The 19,533-nt window shown below is 62.5% G+C and overlaps 1 protein-coding gene across 1 annotated transcript in view; it reads right to left on the reverse strand.

The window, feature by feature from the left end:
• Positions 1–16,399, reverse strand: part of LOC138100157 (A.superbus venom factor 1-like) — a 29,094-nt gene extending 12,695 nt beyond the window's left edge. Inside the window, exons 1-21 of the mRNA XM_068997891.1 lie at positions 16,302–16,399; positions 15,075–15,267; positions 13,607–13,766; positions 12,805–12,875; positions 12,619–12,713; positions 12,453–12,535; positions 12,283–12,373; positions 11,771–11,873; positions 11,099–11,219; positions 10,274–10,389; positions 8,865–9,011; positions 7,455–7,667; positions 7,175–7,369; positions 6,469–6,630; positions 5,193–5,322; positions 4,416–4,487; positions 3,302–3,502; positions 2,337–2,451; positions 1,854–1,939; positions 753–892; positions 462–674 (exon numbers count right to left, since the gene is read on the reverse strand). Of these exons, the coding sequence (XP_068853992.1) occupies positions 462–674; positions 753–892; positions 1,854–1,939; positions 2,337–2,451; positions 3,302–3,502; positions 4,416–4,487; positions 5,193–5,322; positions 6,469–6,630; positions 7,175–7,369; positions 7,455–7,667; positions 8,865–9,011; positions 10,274–10,389; positions 11,099–11,219; positions 11,771–11,873; positions 12,283–12,373; positions 12,453–12,535; positions 12,619–12,713; positions 12,805–12,875; positions 13,607–13,766; positions 15,075–15,267; positions 16,302–16,381 (2,787 nt within the window). The 5' untranslated portion in view covers positions 16,382–16,399. The remainder of the gene's footprint in view (positions 1–461; positions 675–752; positions 893–1,853; positions 1,940–2,336; positions 2,452–3,301; positions 3,503–4,415; positions 4,488–5,192; positions 5,323–6,468; positions 6,631–7,174; positions 7,370–7,454; positions 7,668–8,864; positions 9,012–10,273; positions 10,390–11,098; positions 11,220–11,770; positions 11,874–12,282; positions 12,374–12,452; positions 12,536–12,618; positions 12,714–12,804; positions 12,876–13,606; positions 13,767–15,074; positions 15,268–16,301) is intronic.
• Between the last annotated feature and the right edge of the window lie 3,134 nt (positions 16,400–19,533).

Consider the following 19,533-nt stretch of genomic DNA (forward strand, 5'->3'; position numbering starts at 1 on the left):
CTGCCCGGCCGCTGTCCAGCCACTCTGTCCCCAGCTTGTGGCCCTGCAGGGGTTGTTGTGGCCAAAGTGCAGGACCCGGCACTCGGACTTGTTGAACCTCCCATGGTTGGGTTTGTCCCTTGTCCCCAGCCTGTCCTGGTCCCTGTGCAGAGCCCTCCTGCCCTCCAGCAGATCCACACTCGCTCCCAGCTCGGTGTCATCTGCAGATTCGCTGATGGTGGACTCAATCCCCCATCCAGATCATCAATAAAGATATTAAATAAAGATATTAACTCATAATAAAGTCATCAATAAAGACATTAAATAAAAACACTAAATCGATGAAGATATGAAGCAGGACTGGCCCTACACCTTGGGGACACCACTGGTGACCAGAGGTGGCACCATTCCCCACCACACTGAAGAAGGACACAGGGACATCACCGTGCCGGGGACACCTCAGGGACACCACCATCACTCACCACGACTCTGAGCTTCTTCTTGACCCCATCGCCCATGTACTGGTTGCGGACGGCCGCCTTGACCTCGATGTCCAGCAGGCCGAGCTTGAGGGGGACGATGACGAAGGACACGGTGCGCGAGGACTCGGCCTTCATGCGCAGCACCTGCTGGTAGCGCTGCTTGGCCGTGGAGGGGCTGCACAGGTCGGGGTTGTAGATCAGCTCCACGCGCACCTGGACGGGGACAGTGGGGGGGTCACACCTGTGGTCCGGGGAGGGTCACGGCGTCCCCAGAAAATGTCCCCAACTGACCGTGATGTCGTGCAGCCAGTAGTTGTAGAGGATGGCGCGGATCTCCACCTGCTCGTTCCTCACCACCGAGTAGGGCAGGCGGAGGTCGATGAAGAAGTCCTTCATCACCGTGATCTCGTAGGGGTCGGCCACGCACAGCCCTGGGGTTGGGGACATGTGGGTTTGGGGTTGGGGGACACCTCGTGTCCCCAGGGCAGCCCAGAGGCCTTCAGAGGTCCGTGGAAGCCCAGGGAGTCCTCACAAGGTTTAGGGGATCCATCAAGAACTGTGGGATGCTCTTAAGGTTTAGGAGATGCCTCAAGTCCCATGGAGTCCTCCCAAGGTTTAGAAGGTTCCTCAAGCCCCAGAGAGTCTTCCTAAAGTTTAGGGGATCCCTCAAGTCCCATTGAGTCCTTCCAAGGTTTGGGAGATCCCTCAAATCCTATGGGGTCCTCCCAAGATTTAGGGGATTCCTCAAGTCGCAAGGAGTTCTCCCAAGGTTTAGAAGATTCCTCAAGTCCCATTGAGTCCTTCCAAGGTTTAGGGGATTCCTTAAATCCCAAGGAATTCTCTCAAGCTTTAGGGGATCCCTCAAGTCCCACTGAGTCCTCCCAAGTCCCATGGAGTTCTCCCAAGATTTAGAGGATCCCCCAAGTCCCATCAAGTCTTCCCAAAGTTTAGGAGATCCCTCAAGTCCTATAGGGTCCTCCCAAAGCTTAGAAGATCCCTTCAGTCCCAAGGAGTCTTCCCAAGATTTAGGGGATTCCTCAAGTCCCATTGAGTCTTCCCAAGGTTTAGGAGATCGCTTGAATCCCAAGGAATTCTCCCAACATTTAGGGGATCCCTTAAGTTGCATGGAATCCCCCCAAGATTTAGGGGACCCCTCAAGTCCTATGGGGTCCACCCAATGTTTAGAGGATCCCTCAAGACCCAAGGAGATGCCTCCAATCCCAAGGACGGCCACCAAACTTTGGGGCATCCCCACCTCAGATTTTGGAGATACCTCAAATCCCAACAAACCCCTCCAGGTTTTAGGGGACCCTTCAGGTCTCAGGGACCTCCGCCAAGGTTTGGGGGATTTCTTTGACCCCAGAAACTCCCTCATCCTCCATGACCCCATACCCTTGGAAGGGGAGAGGCTGACGGCCAGGACCTCCCAGGTGGTGATGGAATCCTTCAGGTACACGGGCAGCGTCTTGGCCGAGACCCTGGAGAGGACAGGAGTGACCAAGGGGGTCACGGCCCACCCCAGGCCAGGCTCAGGGGGTGTCACCATGGGACTTCCCTTGTCCCCAGAGATGTTCCAGACCCACTGTGGGACGTCCTTGGAACCCAAGGATGTCCCAAACCCACAGTTAGACTTCCCTTGTCCCCACAGATGTCCCAGACCCCCAAGAAGGACCAGAAGCTTGGAGATGACCCCTGAGTGGACCAAGGGGTCCTGAGGCAGCTCCAGGGGATCAGCAGTGACTTTTGTCCGGATTTGGGGTGACCATAACTGGTCTCCAGAGATGTCCGAGCTGGCCAGGGAGGGGGTGACCATGCCCAGGCTGGGCTGTGGGGTGGGAGGGTTGTGGGACCAGTGGTCCGGGGGTCCAGGCTCACCCCAGCTCGTTGGGTGGCTCCGTCAGCTGCTCCACCTGCCACAGCCAACTCTCGGGGAAGAGGCTCCGCGAGACGATGTCGCTGTCCGACAAGAACGGACTGTCGTCCTCCTGGCCTGAGGGTGGTGACATCGGCCTTCTCGAGCGTGGCCTCGGGCCTCCGACCCCTGAGCGGAGCCGGTATCACCCCAGCGCCACCCCAGTGCCATCCCATCACCACCCCTGGTCTTGCCCAAGCAAGGCCACCCAACCGCCACCCAAGCGTTGCCCAATGTTCATCCAAGGGTTGTCCAAGGACAGCACAAGGAACCCCCAAAGGTCACCTGACCTTCACCCAAAGAGCACCCAGGGAATGCCTGAACTTCACCCAAAGAAGACCAAGGGAACACCCAAGGAATGACCGAGGAACGCCCAAGGAAAGACCAAGGAACACCCAAGGAACATCTGACCTTCACCCAAGCTTTGCCCAAGGAAAACGCCTCAACTTCACCTGACCTTCACCAAGGAACACCCAAAACCCACCCGAGACCCTCCTAACCTCACCCAAGCTCCATCTGAGGAACACACAAGGAATTCCTGAGGTTCACCTGACCATCACCCAAAAACCACCCACAGAATTCTTGAGGTTCACCTGACCTTCACCCAAGGAACACCCAAGGAAAGTCCAAGGAACACCCAAAGAATGCCCAAGGTTCACCTGACCTTCACCAAGGAACCCCCAAAACCCGCCCAAGACCCTCCTAACCTCACCCAAGCTCCACCTGAGGAACACCCAAGGAACGCCTGAGCTTCACCTGACCTTCCCCCAAGCAAAGTCCAAGTCCAAGGAAAGTCCAAGGAACACCCAAGCTTCACCTGACCTTCACCAAGAAACACCCAAACCCCACCCAAGACCCTCCCAAGTTCCACCTGAGGTTGCCCCAACCTCCCCCAACCTTCTCCCACCCCCCATGGCCCAAAACTTGCTTCTGGCCAGCCCGGTGCTGGGCGACTGCTTCTGCTGGTCCCGCTTGGCCTTGATGTATCTGCAGCAGTCGAGGAAGGCGCGGACGCAGGACTCGCCCTCCTGGATGTACTCGGTCCTCTGCTCACAGCTGTGTCCCATCGGGTTGTCCCTCATCCCGTCCTCGCAGCACTTCCGCTCCAGCTTGTCCGAGTACTCAGCCGCTGCCGGACACACCGGGACAGGGCTGGGACCGGCCCCGGTGGCACCGGCATGGGGACCTCGGGGGTGTGGGACATGCTGGTGGCTCTCTGGGATATGGGACACTCTGGTGGTGTTTGGGACAAGGGACGCTCTGGTGGCTCTTGGGGATGGGGGACATTCTGGTGGTCTTTGGGGCATGGGATACTTTGGTGGTCTTTGGGATATGGGATGCTCTGGTGGCCCTCAGTGACATGGGACACTGGTGGTTTTTGGGATATGGGACACTCTGGTGGCCCTCAGGGACATGGGAAACTTGGTGGCCTCTGGGATATTGGCATTGACTGGGACATGGGACACTCTGGTGGCCCTCAGGGACATGGGACATTGGTATTGACTGGGACATGGGACACTCTGGTGGCCCTCGGGGATGTGGGAAACTCTGGTGGCCTTTGGGATACGGGACATTGGTATGGACTGGACATGGGACACTGTTGTTCCTCAGGGACGTGGGACACTCCGGTGGCCTTTGGGACATGGGACATTGGTATTGACTGGGACATGGGACACTCTGGTGGCCCTCGGGGATGTGGGAAACTCTGGTGGCCTTTGGGACATGGGACATTAGTACTGACTGGGACATGGGACACTCTGGTGGCCCTCGGGGATGTGGGAAACTCTGGTGGCCCTCAGGGACATGGGACACTCCAGTGGCCTTTGGGATACGGGACATTGGTATGGACTGGACATGGGACACTGTTGTTCCTCAGGGACGTGGGACACTCCGGTGGCCTTTGGGACCCAGGGGATGCTGTGGTGGCACCAGGGACAAGGGACACCTTGGCACCCTCAGGGACAAGGGACACAGGACACCGCAGTGGGACATGGGACACCCGCAGTGTTCCTGGGGACAAGGGACACCCCAGTGCCACCTACCCTTGGTGCCCTTGTACTCGGCGAGTGCCAGCGAGCGGCGCTTGCGTTTGGCAGGCTGGGGACACTGGAGCTCTGGGGACAGAGGGGACACAGCGACGCAGGTGTCACATCCCAAAGTTCAAGGTCACTTCCCCCATCCCTGAGGTGTCACCTCCCCCCTCCCCGAGGTGTCACATCCCTGAGGTGTCACCTCCTTGAGGTGTCACCTCCCCCATCCCTGAGGTGTCACATTTTCCTGTCCTTGAAATGTCACATCCTTGAGGCGTCACCTGTCCCATCCCGTAAGTGCCACCTCCCCTCTCCCTGAAGTGTCACCTCCCCTGTCCCCAAGATGTCACCTTCCCCATCCCCAAGGTGCCACATCCCTGAGACGTCACATCCTTGAAGTGTCACCTCCTCCTTCCCTGAGTGCCACCTCCTCCATGCCCAAATGTCACCTCCCCCACTCCTGAGGTGCAACATCCCTGAGATGTCACTTCCTCCATCCCTGAGCTGCCACCTCTCCTGTCCTCGAGGTGTCACCTACTCCATCCCTGCGATGTCACCTCCTCCATCCCTGAGCTGCCACCTCTCCCATCCTTGAGGTGTCACCTCCTCCATCCCTGAGATGTCACCTCCTCCATCCCCTAAGTGACACTTCCTCCATCCCCGAGATGTCACCTCTCCCATCCTCAAGGTGTCACCTCCTCCATCCCCAAAATGTCACCTCCTCCAACCCCGAAGTGCCACCACCCCCTGTTCCCAAGATGCCACCACAGCTGTGCCAGCCAGTCCTACCTGACCGCTGGGGAGTGGAGACCTTGACGCTGGTGGCCAGGCTGAGGCCAGCGTCCGAGAAGACCCCGACGTTGTCCCTGCCACTGCCCGGGGTGCAGCCGATGTCACTTCTCTCCACCGTGTCCCAAACCTGCGCCCACAGGGGACAGCTGTGACAGCCACTGCCACCACCCAGGGGTGACAGGACAGTTCCAACAGCCACTGCCACCACCCAGGGATGGTGGGGACATCTGTGATGGCCACCGCCACCACACAGGGATGATGGGGACAGGGACAGCCATGATGGCCACCACCCAGGGATGGTGGAGACAGGGACAGCCATGATGGCCACCATCCAGGGATGGTGGGGACAGGGACAGCCATGATGGCCACCACCCAGGGATGGCGGAGACAGGGACAGCCATGATGGCCACCATCCAGGGATGGTGGGGACAGGGACAGCCATGATGGCCACCACCCAGGGATGGCGGAGACAGGGACAGCCATGATGGCCACCACCCAGGGATGGTGGGGACAGGGACAGCCATGACAGCCACTGCCACCACCCAGGGATGGCAGGGATGGGGACAACCAGGCTGGCCACTGCCACTATCCAGGAACACTGGGGACAACTGTGATGGCCATGGCCACCACCTGGGGACGGTGGGGATGGGGACAGGTGTGATGGCCACCACCTGGGGACACGGGGGATGAGGACATCAGTGACAGCCATGGCCAGCACCCAGGGATGATGGGGACAGCCATGATGGTCACTGGCACCACCCACAGACAGTGGTGATGGGGACAACCATGATGGCCATTGCCACCACCCAGGGATGACAGGGACAGCCATGATGGTCACCACCCCTTGGGGACAGGGCCACCTACCCATGTCTGGGTGAGTCTGCTCTTCTTGCTGAGGGCAAGGACCCCCTTGTCCACGGCCACCAGCCAGGGATAGCCGGGACAGGGACAGCCATGATAGCCATGGCCACCACTTGGGGACAGCGGGGACAGGGACAGCTGTGATGGCCACCACCAGGGGATAGCAGGGACAGGGACAGCCATGATGACCACTCCCCCTTGGGGACAGCAGGGAGAGGACACCCATGATGGCCACCACCAGGGGACAGGGATAACTGTGATGGCCACCATCCAAAGATGCTGGGATAGCCATGACGGCCATGGCCACCTCCTGGGGACAGTGGGCACAGGCACAACCGTGATGACCACCACCCAAGGATGGTGAGGACAGTCATGACCACCCCTTGAGGACAGCGGGGACAGGGCCACCCACCCTGGTCTGGGTGAGCTTGTTCTTCTTGCTGAGGACGAAGACCCCTTTGTCCACGGCCACCAGCCCCACATGGGCCTTGTGGTCCCCCTCGATGCGCAGCCTCATCGGTGTCCCCGGCTCGTGGATGCGGTTGTCACCTTCTGTCGCCCCCTTCACCACCAGCTGCCACAGACACGGGGGGTGACGTCCCCAGGATGTCCCCAAAAGCCACTTTCGTCCCCCCCCACCGCAGGGGGGACCTTAAGTCTGGCCCTTCAGGGGCGGTTGGTGGCCGTGGGTTTGGGGTCTGGGTCACCACTGGGCCACCAGGGCCACCTGGGCAACCCAGGAGATGTCCAAGCTCTTCATGGAGTGTCCCAAACCACCCAAGTGACACCAAATCCCCACCAGGGGCCACCCAAGGCCCTCAATGTCCCACCAAAAGCCCCCGCCCCGGTCCCTTAATGTCCTCCAAACCCTTCCAAAGGTCCCTCAAGGACCTCCTAAGCCTCTCAATGTCCCCCCAAATCCCTCAAGGATCCCCAAGCCCCTCAAGGACCCCCAAGCCCTTCCAAAGGCCCCCAAATCCCTCAAGGGCCCCCCCAAACCTTTCCAACGCCTCCCAGACCCCTGAAGGGTCACCTCAATGACCACCCCAGCCACCACCAAGGCCCATCCAATGCCCCCATGACCCCTTGACCCCCCCAGGCCAGCAGGGGACACTCACAGTGCCCATGCAGGTGTCCTTGACGTCCACCCAGACGGAGTCGGCCACAATCTCGCCGGGCAGGACGTAGTAATAGGCCACGATGCGGAAGGAGGGGATAAGCTCGGCCGTCACCGGCAGGGTCATGGTCACCAGGCTCTGGCCGGCCTCGTGCCGCTGCCGGCCGGTGCGGAGGATGCGGCCCTTGCTCATGATCTGCGAGAAACACAACGAGCTTGGTGGCCACCTGGACATCCAGGTGGTCAAGCTCTGGGACCACCGGTCAGCCACGGGTACCCACCAGGTAGGTGAAGAACGGGACGGAGTTGCGGACGTTGTTGTTGCTGGTCTTGAGGTGGAAGTTCACGGCCAGGTTGTCCCCGGGCTGCAGCTCGGTGGCAGCCACCGCCAGGTGCAGGAAGTTGCCCGAGCCGGCCTGGCTACGATAGGCCTCGGCCGTCATCTGCCGTGAAGCCTGGCGCTCCGGGGGCAGCCCCGCCTGGGCTGTCCGCACCTGTGACGGGGACACGGTGGCACTCGGTCAGCGGGGAGGGGCGTGGGCCTGGGTGGGGTCAGCGTGGAGGGCTTGGCCACCATGGGGGTTCCATAGAGCTCTTGGCCTCCACAGTGGTCTTGGCCTCCACAGTGGTCTTGGCCATCATGGAGGTGTGTTGGTCATCATGGAGGTCTTGGCCATCATGGAGGTCTTGGCCACCATAAAGGTTTTGGCCACCGAAGAGGTGTTGGCCAGCATGGAGGTGTGTTTGCCATCTTGGAGGTCTTGGCCACTGCAGAGGCCTTGGCCACCATGAAGGGTTTGGCCACTGTAAAGGTCTTGGTCACTGAAGAGGTCTTGGCCACTGAAGAAATCTTGGCCATCATAGAAGTTTTGGCCGCCACAGAGGTCTTGACCCCCCCCAGAGGTCTTGGCCACCCATAAAGGTCTTGGCCACCCATAAAGGTCTTGACAACTGTGGAGATCTTGTCTGTCATGGCCTCCCGGTCCCTTCCTGGTGTCCTGGTCCTTGCTGACCATCTCCATGGTCAAACTGACCATCCTCTATCTTGGATGTCTTGGCCACTCATGGTCGCCCCAACCTTGGTCGCCCCAACCTTGGCTCTTGGCCATCCTCAATGCTTTGGCCTCCTTCCCCCTGGCCTTGGCCATCCCAGTTCCTGGTCACTGCTGACCCTGGCCGCAGGCCACCATGGACAAGTGACCATGGTGGACACCTCCACCAGTCTCTTTGACTCCTGGTCCTTGGTCACTCTCATGTCTTGGTCAACCCTATTATGTTGGCCATCCTGGTCATCTTGACCTTGCACATCCTTGTCCTTGGCTGATGGTGACCAGGACAGCCCCAGTCCTTGGTCACTCTTGTGTCTTGGTCAACCAGTTGTGTTGGCTGCCATGGTCACCCTGATCTTAAACATCCTCATCCTTGGTCACTCTGGACATCTTGACCACCACAGTCACCTCAACCACGGGATGACCTTGTCCATCCTGGTTTTTGGCCAATGATGAGTGACCGGGATGACCCTTGGCCACCATGGATGTCCAGCCCATCCTGGCCCCTCAATCCTGCTGTCCTGGCCCTTGATGAGCACAACCATTGGTCACCCCAGACATCTCAGCCACCACAACCCCCAGGTCACTTCCCCACCCCCTTGGCCACTCCAACTCCGATGTCACCCTGGTGTCCCCACTCACGGTGATGGGGATGCTGTCCTTGTTGGCCGGCATGTTGAGGACCAGCCTGGCCGTGCCATCGCGCTGGGTGGACACCTGGCCCTGGAAGCCATCGGCCTGGACGGTGACACGTGGGGCTGGGGACTTGTCAGGGTTGGAGACATAGACCTGGAGGGGACACCGGGGGACACGGGGACATTACGTGGGGACATGGAGGGAGGGAAGGGCACTGGGAAGGGGCACTGGGAAAGGGCACTGGGAAAGGGTGGTGGCACTGGGAAGGGACACTGGGAAGGGACACTGGGAAGTGACACTGGCACTGGGAAGGGACACTGGGAAGGGGTGGTGGCACTGGGAAGGGACACTGGGAAGTGACACTGGCACTGGGAAGGGACACTGGGAAGGGGTGGTGGCACTGGGAAGGGGCACTGGGAAGGGGCACTGGGAAGGGACACTGGCACTGGGAAGGGACACTGGGAAGGGACACCAGGAAGGGACAGTGGGAAGGGGTGGTGACACCAAGAAGGGACACTGGGAAGTGACACTGGCACTGGGAAGGGACACTGGGAAGGGGTGGTGGCACTGGGAAGGGACACTGGGAAGGGACAGTGGGAAGGGGTGGTGGCACTGGGAAGGGACACAGGGAAGGGACACTGGCACTGGGAAGGGACACCAGGAAGGGACACTGGGAAGGGGTGGTGATAACCAAGAAGGGACACAGGGAAGTGACACTGGCACTGGGAAGGGACACTGGGAAGGGGTGGTGGCACTGGGAAGGGACACAGGGAAGTGACACTGGCACTGGGAAGGGACACTGGGAAGGGACAGTGGGAAGGGGTGGTGGCAGTGGGAAGGGACACCAGGAAGGGACACTGGGAAGGGGTGGTGACACCAAGAAGGCACACAGGGAACTGACACTGGCACTGGGAAGGGACACTGGGAAGGGGTGGTGGCACTGGGAAGGGACACTGGGAAGTGACACTGGCACTGGGAAGGGACACTGGGAAGGGGTGGTGGCAGTGGGAAGGGACACTGGGAAGGGACACTGGCACTGGGAAAAGACACTGGGAAGGGACACTGGGAAGGGGTGGTGGCACTGGGAAGGGACACTGGGAAGGGACACTGGGAAGGGACACTGGGAAGGGGTGGTGGCACTGGGAAGGGGTGGTGGCACTGGGAAGGGACACTGGGAAAGGGACACTGGGAGGGGACACTGGCACCACGAAAGGGCCATTCCAGTGACACAGGGACAGTCCACGCTCCCCAGCCCCTCTCAGATGACACAGGGACATCACCCAGGGGCTGACTTTGGTCCCCAAATCTCCTCCACCTCCAACCCCAGTTGTGCCCTGTCCCCATCCCAAGCCAGGACACCCCAAGGACCCTGTGCCACCACCCTGGGCCACCACTGTCCCCAAGATGTCACCAACCGTCAGGTCAAAGGGCATCCCCGGCTTGAAGTACTTGGGGGTGTGGGTGAAGTGGATGCTGTAGGGGGACGTCACGATCCGGATGCCGCTGCGCTGGGCCTCCACCATGTCACTGCCTGTGGGGACACCGCAGTGGCCGCGTCACCGGGGGCCAGGGCTCCTTGTCCCTCGCCCCAAATGTCCCCCCATCCTTGTTGTCCCTGTCCCCCCAGTGCCCTTTGTCCCCCATGTCCCCCCTCCGCCATGCTGGGCCTTCACCATGTCACCTCCTGTGGGGACAATGGCAGTGGCTGTGGCACCCAGCGCCACCCTGTCCCCTGTCCCAGATGTCCCGCCATCCTCACTGTCCCTGTCCCCCATGTCCCTCTGGACCACCGTGCTGGGCCTCCACCAAGTCACGACCTGTGGGGACACTGCAGTGACCATGTCACCTGGGGCCAGAGCTCCCTGTCCCCTGCCCAGGGACAGCCCACGGGTGGCCTCAGATGTCCCACCATCCTTGCTGTGTCCAACCCCACACGACCCCAGACCCACGTCACTGCTGTCCCCTCTTTGTCCCCCCACTGTCCCTGTCCTCCCAAGTTCCTCACGTCCCCCATGTCCCCCTGGGCCTCCACCATGTCACCACCTGTGGGGACACCGCAGTGGCCATGTCACCTGGGGCCAGGGCTCCCTGTCCCCCCATCCCAGATGTGCCCCAATCCTTGCTGTCCCAACCCCACACATCTCCAGACCCACGTCACTGCTGTCCCCACTTTGTCCCTCTGTCCCGCCAGTCCCCCGCGTCCCCCCACTGTCCCTGTCCCCCCGTGTCCCCGCGCAGACCTGACTCGGTGATGACAGTGACGGTGACGTAGAGGGAGTGCCCCACGAGCTCCTGGGGGTTGGGGAAACGCTCGCGCAGGTGGGCCATGGACAGCACGGCCTCGGCGTCACCGTCCTGGACCTGGGGACAGGGAGACAGGGTTGGGACAGGGATGGGGACAGCAGGGGGACAGCACGGCCTCAGTGTCACCGTCCTGGACCTGGGGACAGGGTTGGGACAGGGATGGGGACAGCACGGCCTCGGCGTCACCATCCTGGACCTGGGGACAGGGTTGGGACAGGCATGGGGACAACAGGGGGACAGCACAGCCTCGGTGTCACAATCCTGGACCTGGGGACAGGGTTGGGACAGGCATGGGGACAGCACGGCCTCAGCATCCCCATCCTGCACCTGTGGCCACCAGGGACAGGGTGGGGACAGGGATGAGAATGGGGACAAGGGTGGGGACAGGCGATGGCAGAGCTCAGGAAGGGACAGGGGATGGGACAGGGCCCATGGAAATGGGGACAGAGGATGGGGACAGGAGAGCTCAGCCTGTGACAGGGATGGGGACAGGGACAGGGAAAAGGACACTGATGGGGACAAGGTTGGGGACAGGGACAATGGCAGGCTCACCAGGACAGGGACAGTGGCAGGGTTGGGGACAGGGCGGGGGACAGTGCCAGGCTCACCGCCACGCGCCGCAGGGACTGGGGGATGCTCTTCCTCTCGTCGTCCACCATGACCCCGAAGAGGACAAAGGCCGTCCCCTCCACGCGCTTCCCATACAGGTACCTGGGGACAGCACCGTGTGACCGTGCCACCATGTCCCCAGCACCTCCCTATACTGCCACCCCTGTCCCCACACCACGCTGTCACCCCATTGTCCCATGTCCCCATCCTACCAATCCCTGTCATCCCATCCCTGGCACTGCCACCACCAACGTCACCGCGCTCCTGCGTCCCCACTGCCAACCTCGCCCCCACACTGAGCTGTCACCCCATTGTCCCATGTCCCCATCCTGCCATCCCTGTCCCGTGTCCCACACCATCCCATCATGTCCTACCACCTCCACCACGTCACCCTGTGTCCCCCTCCCCCTCCACCCTGTCCCCGTGGACAGCAGCAGAGCAGAGCTGTCCCCTGTCCCCCCACCCCATCTCCACATGGGTGTGACCCCAGAGGGGACGGTCTTGGGGTCACCTGGCCAGGATGGACACCCGGAAATCCTGCTGGCGGTCGATGTACAGGAACTTCTCCTCGGGCTCCAGGGACACCTCAAAGCTCGGCAGCACTGCAGGGACGACATCGGTGACACCGGCGCCCCTTGGGGACAGTCCCCAGGGTCCCCCCTGCCCCCACCCTGCACCCACCGTATTCCTTGACCTCGAATTGGGTGCTGAAAACCTGATCCGGAGAATCCTCGAATTTGGCCGAAATCGTCCACATGCCCAGGCTGGAAGAGGGGACAGTGAGGAGACAGTGAGGGGACAGCACCAGGGGTGTCCCCGGACCACCGTGGAGGGAGGTGACACCCACCTGACAACCTCAGGCAGGTTGTGGTTGAGGGACATGATCCCGGTTTTCATCGGGGAAGACACCGGGACTTGTTTGATGATGACGTTGTCGGGCGTCTGAGGGGACACGCGGAGGGTGGGGACGATGGCGCAGGTGGCACCGTGTTACCCCCCTTGCGTCACCCCTGTGTCACCCAAGGGCACCCACCTTGACCTCCACGATGACCGTCTTGGCCACCGGCTGCATGAGGTGGTCCACAGTGAAGAGGCGGCAGAGGACTGGGAGGGGACAAAAGGGACAAGGTGAGAGGGGATGAGGACAGGGTGGGGACATGGGGCACTGGGAGGGGACACAAGAGACAAGGACAGGGTGGGGACATGGGGCACTGGGAGGGGACATAGGGGACAAGGTGAGAGGGGACAAGGACAAGGTGGGGACACCCAGCATTGGGACGAGACACAGGGGACAAGGTGAATGGGGACCATGAGGGGACACAGGGGACAGGGAGGGGACATGGGGGACAAGGTGACCACAAGGATGGGGATATCCAGCACTGGGAGTGGACATGGGGCACTGGGAGGGGACACAGGGGACAAGGTGAGAGGGGACAAGGACGAGGTGGGGACAGGGGGGACAAGGTGAGAGGGGACAGTGAGGGGACACTCGGCAATGGGAGGGGACACGGGGGACAAGGTGGGTGGCGACAGGATGGGGACAGTGGGTCCCCCTGGGGACATCATGGGGAGGTCCCCAAATGGGTGCTGGGGTCTTGCACTGCAAGGTGACACCGGCACTCCAAGGTGTCCCCAACCCCCTGCAGTGTCCTCACCCCCTGAAGTGTCCCCAGCCCCCTCTGAGGTGTGACAGGGAGATGTCCCCAGCCCCCTGAGGTGTCCCCAGCCCCCTGAGGTGTCCCCAGCCCCCTCTGAGATGTGACAGGGAGATGTCCCCAGCCCCCCACAGTGTCCCCATCCCCCCGAGGTGTCCTCAGGTGTCCCCTGTGTCTCACCGGTGGCGCCGGGGGTGTAGATGGGTTTGTCGGTCTGCACGAAGATGTGGCCGCTCTGCAGGGACACCAGCAGCACCTTCTCCAGGGTCACCGTGCCCACCCGCGCTGTCACCGCCACAAACTGCTTCCCCTGTGCCTGTGGCAGCGCCTTGGCCGACACCTGCGGGGACAGGGGACGTTGGGGACATCCACCGGGACTGGGGACACTGGGGACACCCACGGGGACAGGGGACACTGGGGACATCCACAGGGACTGGGGACACCTGTGGGGACAGGGGACGTTGGGGACATCCACGGGGACAGGGGACACTGGGGACACCTGCGGGGGCAGGGGACACTGGGGACACCTGCAGGGACAGGGGATGTTGGGGACACCTGGGGGGACAGGGGATGTTGGGGACATCCACAGGGACTGGGGACACTGGGGACAGGGGATGTTGGGGACACCTGCGGGGACAGGGGACACTGGGGACACCTGTGAGGACAGGGGACGTTGGTGACACCCGTGGGGACAGGGGACACCGGGTGACACCCACACCACAAGGACAGGGGACATTGGGTGACACCCATGCCACAGGGACAGGACAGGGGACACCAGGTGACATCTGTGCCACAGGGACAGGAGACACTGGGTGGCAGCAGCACCACAGGGACAGGGGACACCAGGTGACAGCTGTGCCCAGGGTTGAGGACGCTGGGGACAGTCCCCAAGGACTCCAGGGTCACCATCCCCAAGGACCCCAGGAGTGACCATCCCTCTTGACATGGTGTGACGGCCCCCACGGACCCAGGGGGTGGTCACCACCCTCAAAATGGTGTGACCACCCCCAAAGACCCCAGGAGTGACCGTCCCCAAGGACGCCAGGGGTGACCATCCCCCTTGACATGATGTGATCGTCCCCATGGACCCCAGGAGTGACCACCCCTATGGACCCCAGAAGTGACCATCCCCCTTGACATGGTGTGACCCCAGGGGTGACCATCCCCATGGACCCCAGGAGTGACCATCCCCCTTGACATGGTGTGACCCCAGGGGTGACCATCCCCAGGGACCCCAGGAGTGACCACCCCTATGGACCCCAGGAATGACCATCCCCAAGGCCCCCAGGAGTGACCATCCCCAAGAACCCCAGGGGCGACCACCCCCCTTGACGTTGTGTGACCATCCCCGTGGAGCCCAGGAGTGACCACCCCCAAGGACCGCAGGAGTGACCGCCCCCATTGACATGGTGTGACCATCCCCATGGCCCCCAGGGGTGACCACCCCTATGGACCCCAGGAGTGACCGGCCCCATGGACCCCAGAAGTGACCAGCCCCCCGTGTCCCCCACCCCCCGGACATTCTCCACCCCAGGTTCAGGGTTCAGCCTCAGTTTCCCCTCCTGGGCAGTGACCGCTGGGACAATGACCCGGGGCAGTGACCACGGGGTGGTGGCAGTGACCACCATGCGGGGTGGGGACACCGTACCTTGATGGTGGCAGTGGCCATCATGCCCTCGGCCGGGCTCAGGGGCACCCGGACCTGGAACAGGACCTGGCGCTTCTGAGGGAAGTCCTGGACCATGAGCGAGGCCTCGGTGGCCGCGGTCAGTCCGGGGGCCTCCAGCACCACGCGCTCGTCCGTCTCCAGCCGCAGCACGGCTGGGGTCACCATTGTCACCCTGGGGACACCGCGGGGCTGTCGTGGGGCTCTGGGGGTGTCACAGCACCCAGAAACCCCAAAATCTCTCCCCACAGCGCCCTGGGGACCTCACAAAGCCCTGGGGACCCCAAAATCTGTCCCCACAGCACCCTGGGGACCTCACAAAGTCCTGGGGACCCCAAAATCTGTCCCCACAGTGCCTCAGGGACCTCACAGAGCCCTGGGGCGTCACAGGACCCAGAAACTCCAAAATCTGTCCCTATATCACCTTGGGGACCTCACAGCACCCAGAAACCCCAAAATCTGTCCCCACAGCACCCTGGGGACCTCACAGCACCCAGAAACCCCAAAATCTGTCCCCACAGCACCCTGGGAACCTCACAAAGCCCTGGGGTGTCACAGCTCCCAGAAACCCCAAAATCTGTCCCCACAGCACCCTGGGGACTTCACATTGCCCTGAAGACCCCAAAATCTGTCCCCACAGCACCCTGGGGACCTTACAAAGCCCTGGGGACCCCAAAATCTGTCCCCACAGCACCTTGGGGACCTCACAGGATCCAGAAACCCCAAAATCTGTCCCCGCAATGCCCTGGGCATCTTGTCGGACCCCATGAACCCCCCCAGCCTGCCCCATGGGCCTGAAACAACCTCAAATCCCCCATTACACCCCAGTATCCCTCACTGCCCCCCCAGTATCCCCCATTACACCCCAGTATCCCCCATTACACCCCAGTATCCTTCATTACACCCCAAATCCCCCATTATATCCCAAATCCCCCATTACACCCCAGAACCCACCCAGGGGGGGCCTGGACAGGGAGGTCCCATTTGGGGTTGGGGGTCCCTGGGGGGTTTTTGGGGGGCTCCTGGATATGGGGGATCCGGGCTGGGGTGGGGGTGGGGGTCCCATGCGGGGTTGGGGGGATTTTGGGGGGGAAATCCTGAGGTTGGGATGGTCCCAACAAAGAGGATTTGATGGGGGAACCCCAGGGGAGATCCCGGGGGGGTTAAAAGAGGGGGTCCCATGGGTGGGGGTGGTCCCAAATCGCTCACAGCTGGGCGTGGGCGGGGGTCCCGAGCAGCACCAGGAGGCCGAGGAGGAGGAGGAGGAGGGGCAGCGCCGGGGCTCCCATGGCTGCAGGGTGGGGGGAGAGGGAACAGGGACAGTGGCCAGGGGGTCCCTTTATGGTGGCCCCGCTGGTTAATGGGTAACCCGAGCCCTGGGCCCACCCATGGGTGGGGGGAGGGGCTGCGGCCACCTGCGGCCCCTTGGGTGGGGGTGGGGGTGACACCCCTGGGACCCCCAAAACCCCCTGTGCCGGGGGGGGGGGGGTGGCACCCGCTGGGGGGGTCCCGCAGCCTTGGGTGTCCCTGGGGAGGGGTTGGGAGCCCCCCGACCCCCTCCCCCCCGACCCCCCCGAGGGGTGGGGGAGGGGCTGCCCAGATGCCCGGTCCTTCCTCATTTCGGGGAAGGCGCTGGCGAGGGGCCACCTCGGGGCTTGCGACATTGGCAGGGACACCAGAGGGGGGGTCACGACACGGGTGGGGGGGACACCAGGGGACACTGCTGGGACGGGGGGGGTGGGGAGAGTCCTCCCTGAGAGCCCCCCCCACCCCCCCAGTAGGTCATGGACACCTGGGTCCCCACGGTGACCCCTGGCAGGTCCTGGGTGAGCTCCTGGAGCCCTGGTAGGACCTGGACATCTGGGGCCCACCTGGACCCTTGGTAGGACATGGACGCCTGGGTCACCTCCTGGATCTCAGCACCTGAGTCCCCCCCTGAGACCCCTGAAAGGACCTGGACACCTGGGGCCCACCTGGACCTGGGCACCTGAGTCCCCCCTGGACCCTTGTAGGACTTGGACACCTGGGTCACCTCCTGGATCTCAGCACCTGAGTTCCCCCCTGAGACCCCTGAAAGGACCTGGACACCTGGGTCACCTCCTGGATCTCAGCACCTGAGTCTCCCCTGGACCCCTGGTAGGACCTGGACACCTGGGGCCCACCTGGACCTGGGCACCTGAGTCCCCCCTGGACCCCTGGTAGGACCTGGACACCTGGGGCCCACCTGGACCTGGGCACCTGAGTCCCCCCTGGACCCTTGGTAGGACCCGGACACCTGGGTCACCTCCTGGATCTCAGCACCTGAGTTCCCCCCGAGACCCCTGGTAGGACCTGGCCACCTGGGTCACCTCCTGAGACCCCAAACAGGTCCTGGGTCTCCTCCAGGACCCCTGGTAGGACCTGGCCACCTGGGTCACCTCCTGAGACCCCAAACAGGTCCTGGGTCCCCTCCAGGACCCCTGGTAGGACCTGGCCACTTGGTCCTCCCTGGATCTGGACACCTGGGTCCACCCTGAGACCCCTGACAGGTCCTGGACACCTGGTTCCACCTGGTCCTGGGCACCTGGGTCCCTTCCTGGACACTTGGTAGGACTCAGACACCTTGATCCCTGCTGGACCTGGGTCAACTCCAAACCCTTGGTAGAACCCCAACACCTGGGTCCCCCCTGAGACCCCCAACAGGTCCTGGACACCTGGGTCACCTCCTGGACTCCTGGTAGCACTTGGACATCTGGGTCCTCCTGGACCAGGACACGTGGTCCCCCCTGAACCTGGACATCTGGGTCCCCTCTTTGACCAAAATCCAGGTCCCTCCTTGAAAGACCCCTGAAAGAACCGGGACACCTGGACCCCTCCTGGACCCCCTGGATCCCTCCTGGACCACCCTGGGTCACCATGTCCAGAACACCTGGGCCCCTCCTTGTCCATCCTGGATCACCATGTCCAGACCCCTGGACCCCTCCTGGATCACCACGTCCAGACCCCCTGGATCCCTCCTGGACCACCTGGATCACCATGTCCAGCCAGCTGGACCCCTCCTTGTCCACCTGGGTCACCATGTCCAGACCCCCGGACCCCTCCTGGACCACCTGGGTCACCATGTCCAGACCACCTGGACCCCTCCTTGTCCATCCTGGATCACCATGTCCAGACCCCTGGACCCCTCCTGGATCACCATGTCCAGACCCCCTGGATCCCTCCTGGACCACCTGGATCACCATGTCCAGCCAGCTGGACCCCTCCTTGTCCACCTGGGTCACCATGTCCAGACCCCCGGACCCCTCCTGGACCACCTGGGTCACCATGTCCAGACCACCTGGACCCCTCCTTGTCCATCCTGGGTCACCATGTCCAGACCCCTGGACCCCTCCTGGATCACCATGTCCAGACCCCCTGGACCCCTCCTTGTCCACCTGGGTCACCATGTCCAGCCAGCTGGACCCCTCCTTGTCCACCCTGGGTCACCATGTCCAGACCCCCTGGACTTGTTCTGGACCACCTGGGTCACCATGTCCAGACCCCCTGGATCCCACCTGGGTCACCATGTCCAGCCAGCTGGACCCCTCCTTGTCCACCCTGGGTCACCATGTCCAGACCTGGACCTCTCCTGGGACCTCACTGCAGCTCCAGGCCCCAGATGCCCGGATCCCCCCACATGTCCCCATGGTCCCCCTTGTCCCCACCACCGGGGGCCCCCTGTGGTGGCAGCTCCTCCCTGGAGCCGCTGCTGTGACAGGAAGGTCCCCGGAAGGCACCCGGGAGCCACGGCCCAGTTCCCATTGTCCCCCGCGCCACCCCTGGGGCGCAGGCGCGACACCTCCGTTGTCCCCTGTGCCACCTTCTGCCACCCCCCAGGCCTGGCTGGGCCTCGCCACCAGCGCTGACCACCCCGGGAGGGTCCGCCAGGCCACTGGACGCTCCCCAGCCGTGGGGTGAACCAGGAGAAGGAGCCCATCGGGATCATCCGGACGTGGCGGTGGGACGGAGACCGACATCTGCCACTCGTCACCGGCGGTGGCCCCACGGGGCCCCAGCACCTCCGGTTCCTCCCCTTCCTGGGGGGAAGGGACCCCCTGTGCCGTGGGAGCTGCCCCAGAAGGAGTTGGAGGCTCTAGGGGTCATCCAGAGGTCATCCAGAGGTCATCCAGAGGTCATCCAGTGGTCATTCAGAGGCTCCTCACTGGACACAAGGTAGGTGCTCACCTGCTGCTGCTTCTGCTCGGGAGTGGTGGCACCGGGATCACACCTGCACCAGGATCTCACCTCCACTGGGATCCCATCTCCATCAGCTCCTTGCTGATCCCACCAGGACCCTCTTCCATCAACTCCTCCATAAAGGTTTATCCTGCCAGGACCCACCGCCATCAGCTCCCCCCCGATCCCACCTGAACCTCGTCCCTATCAACATCTCCACAGGAGTGGTCACACCTGGATCCCACCT

The sequence above is a fragment of the Aphelocoma coerulescens genome, chromosome 30, assembly GCF_041296385.1.
Source record: "Aphelocoma coerulescens isolate FSJ_1873_10779 chromosome 30, UR_Acoe_1.0, whole genome shotgun sequence".
NCBI lineage: Eukaryota > Metazoa > Chordata > Aves > Passeriformes > Corvidae > Aphelocoma > Aphelocoma coerulescens.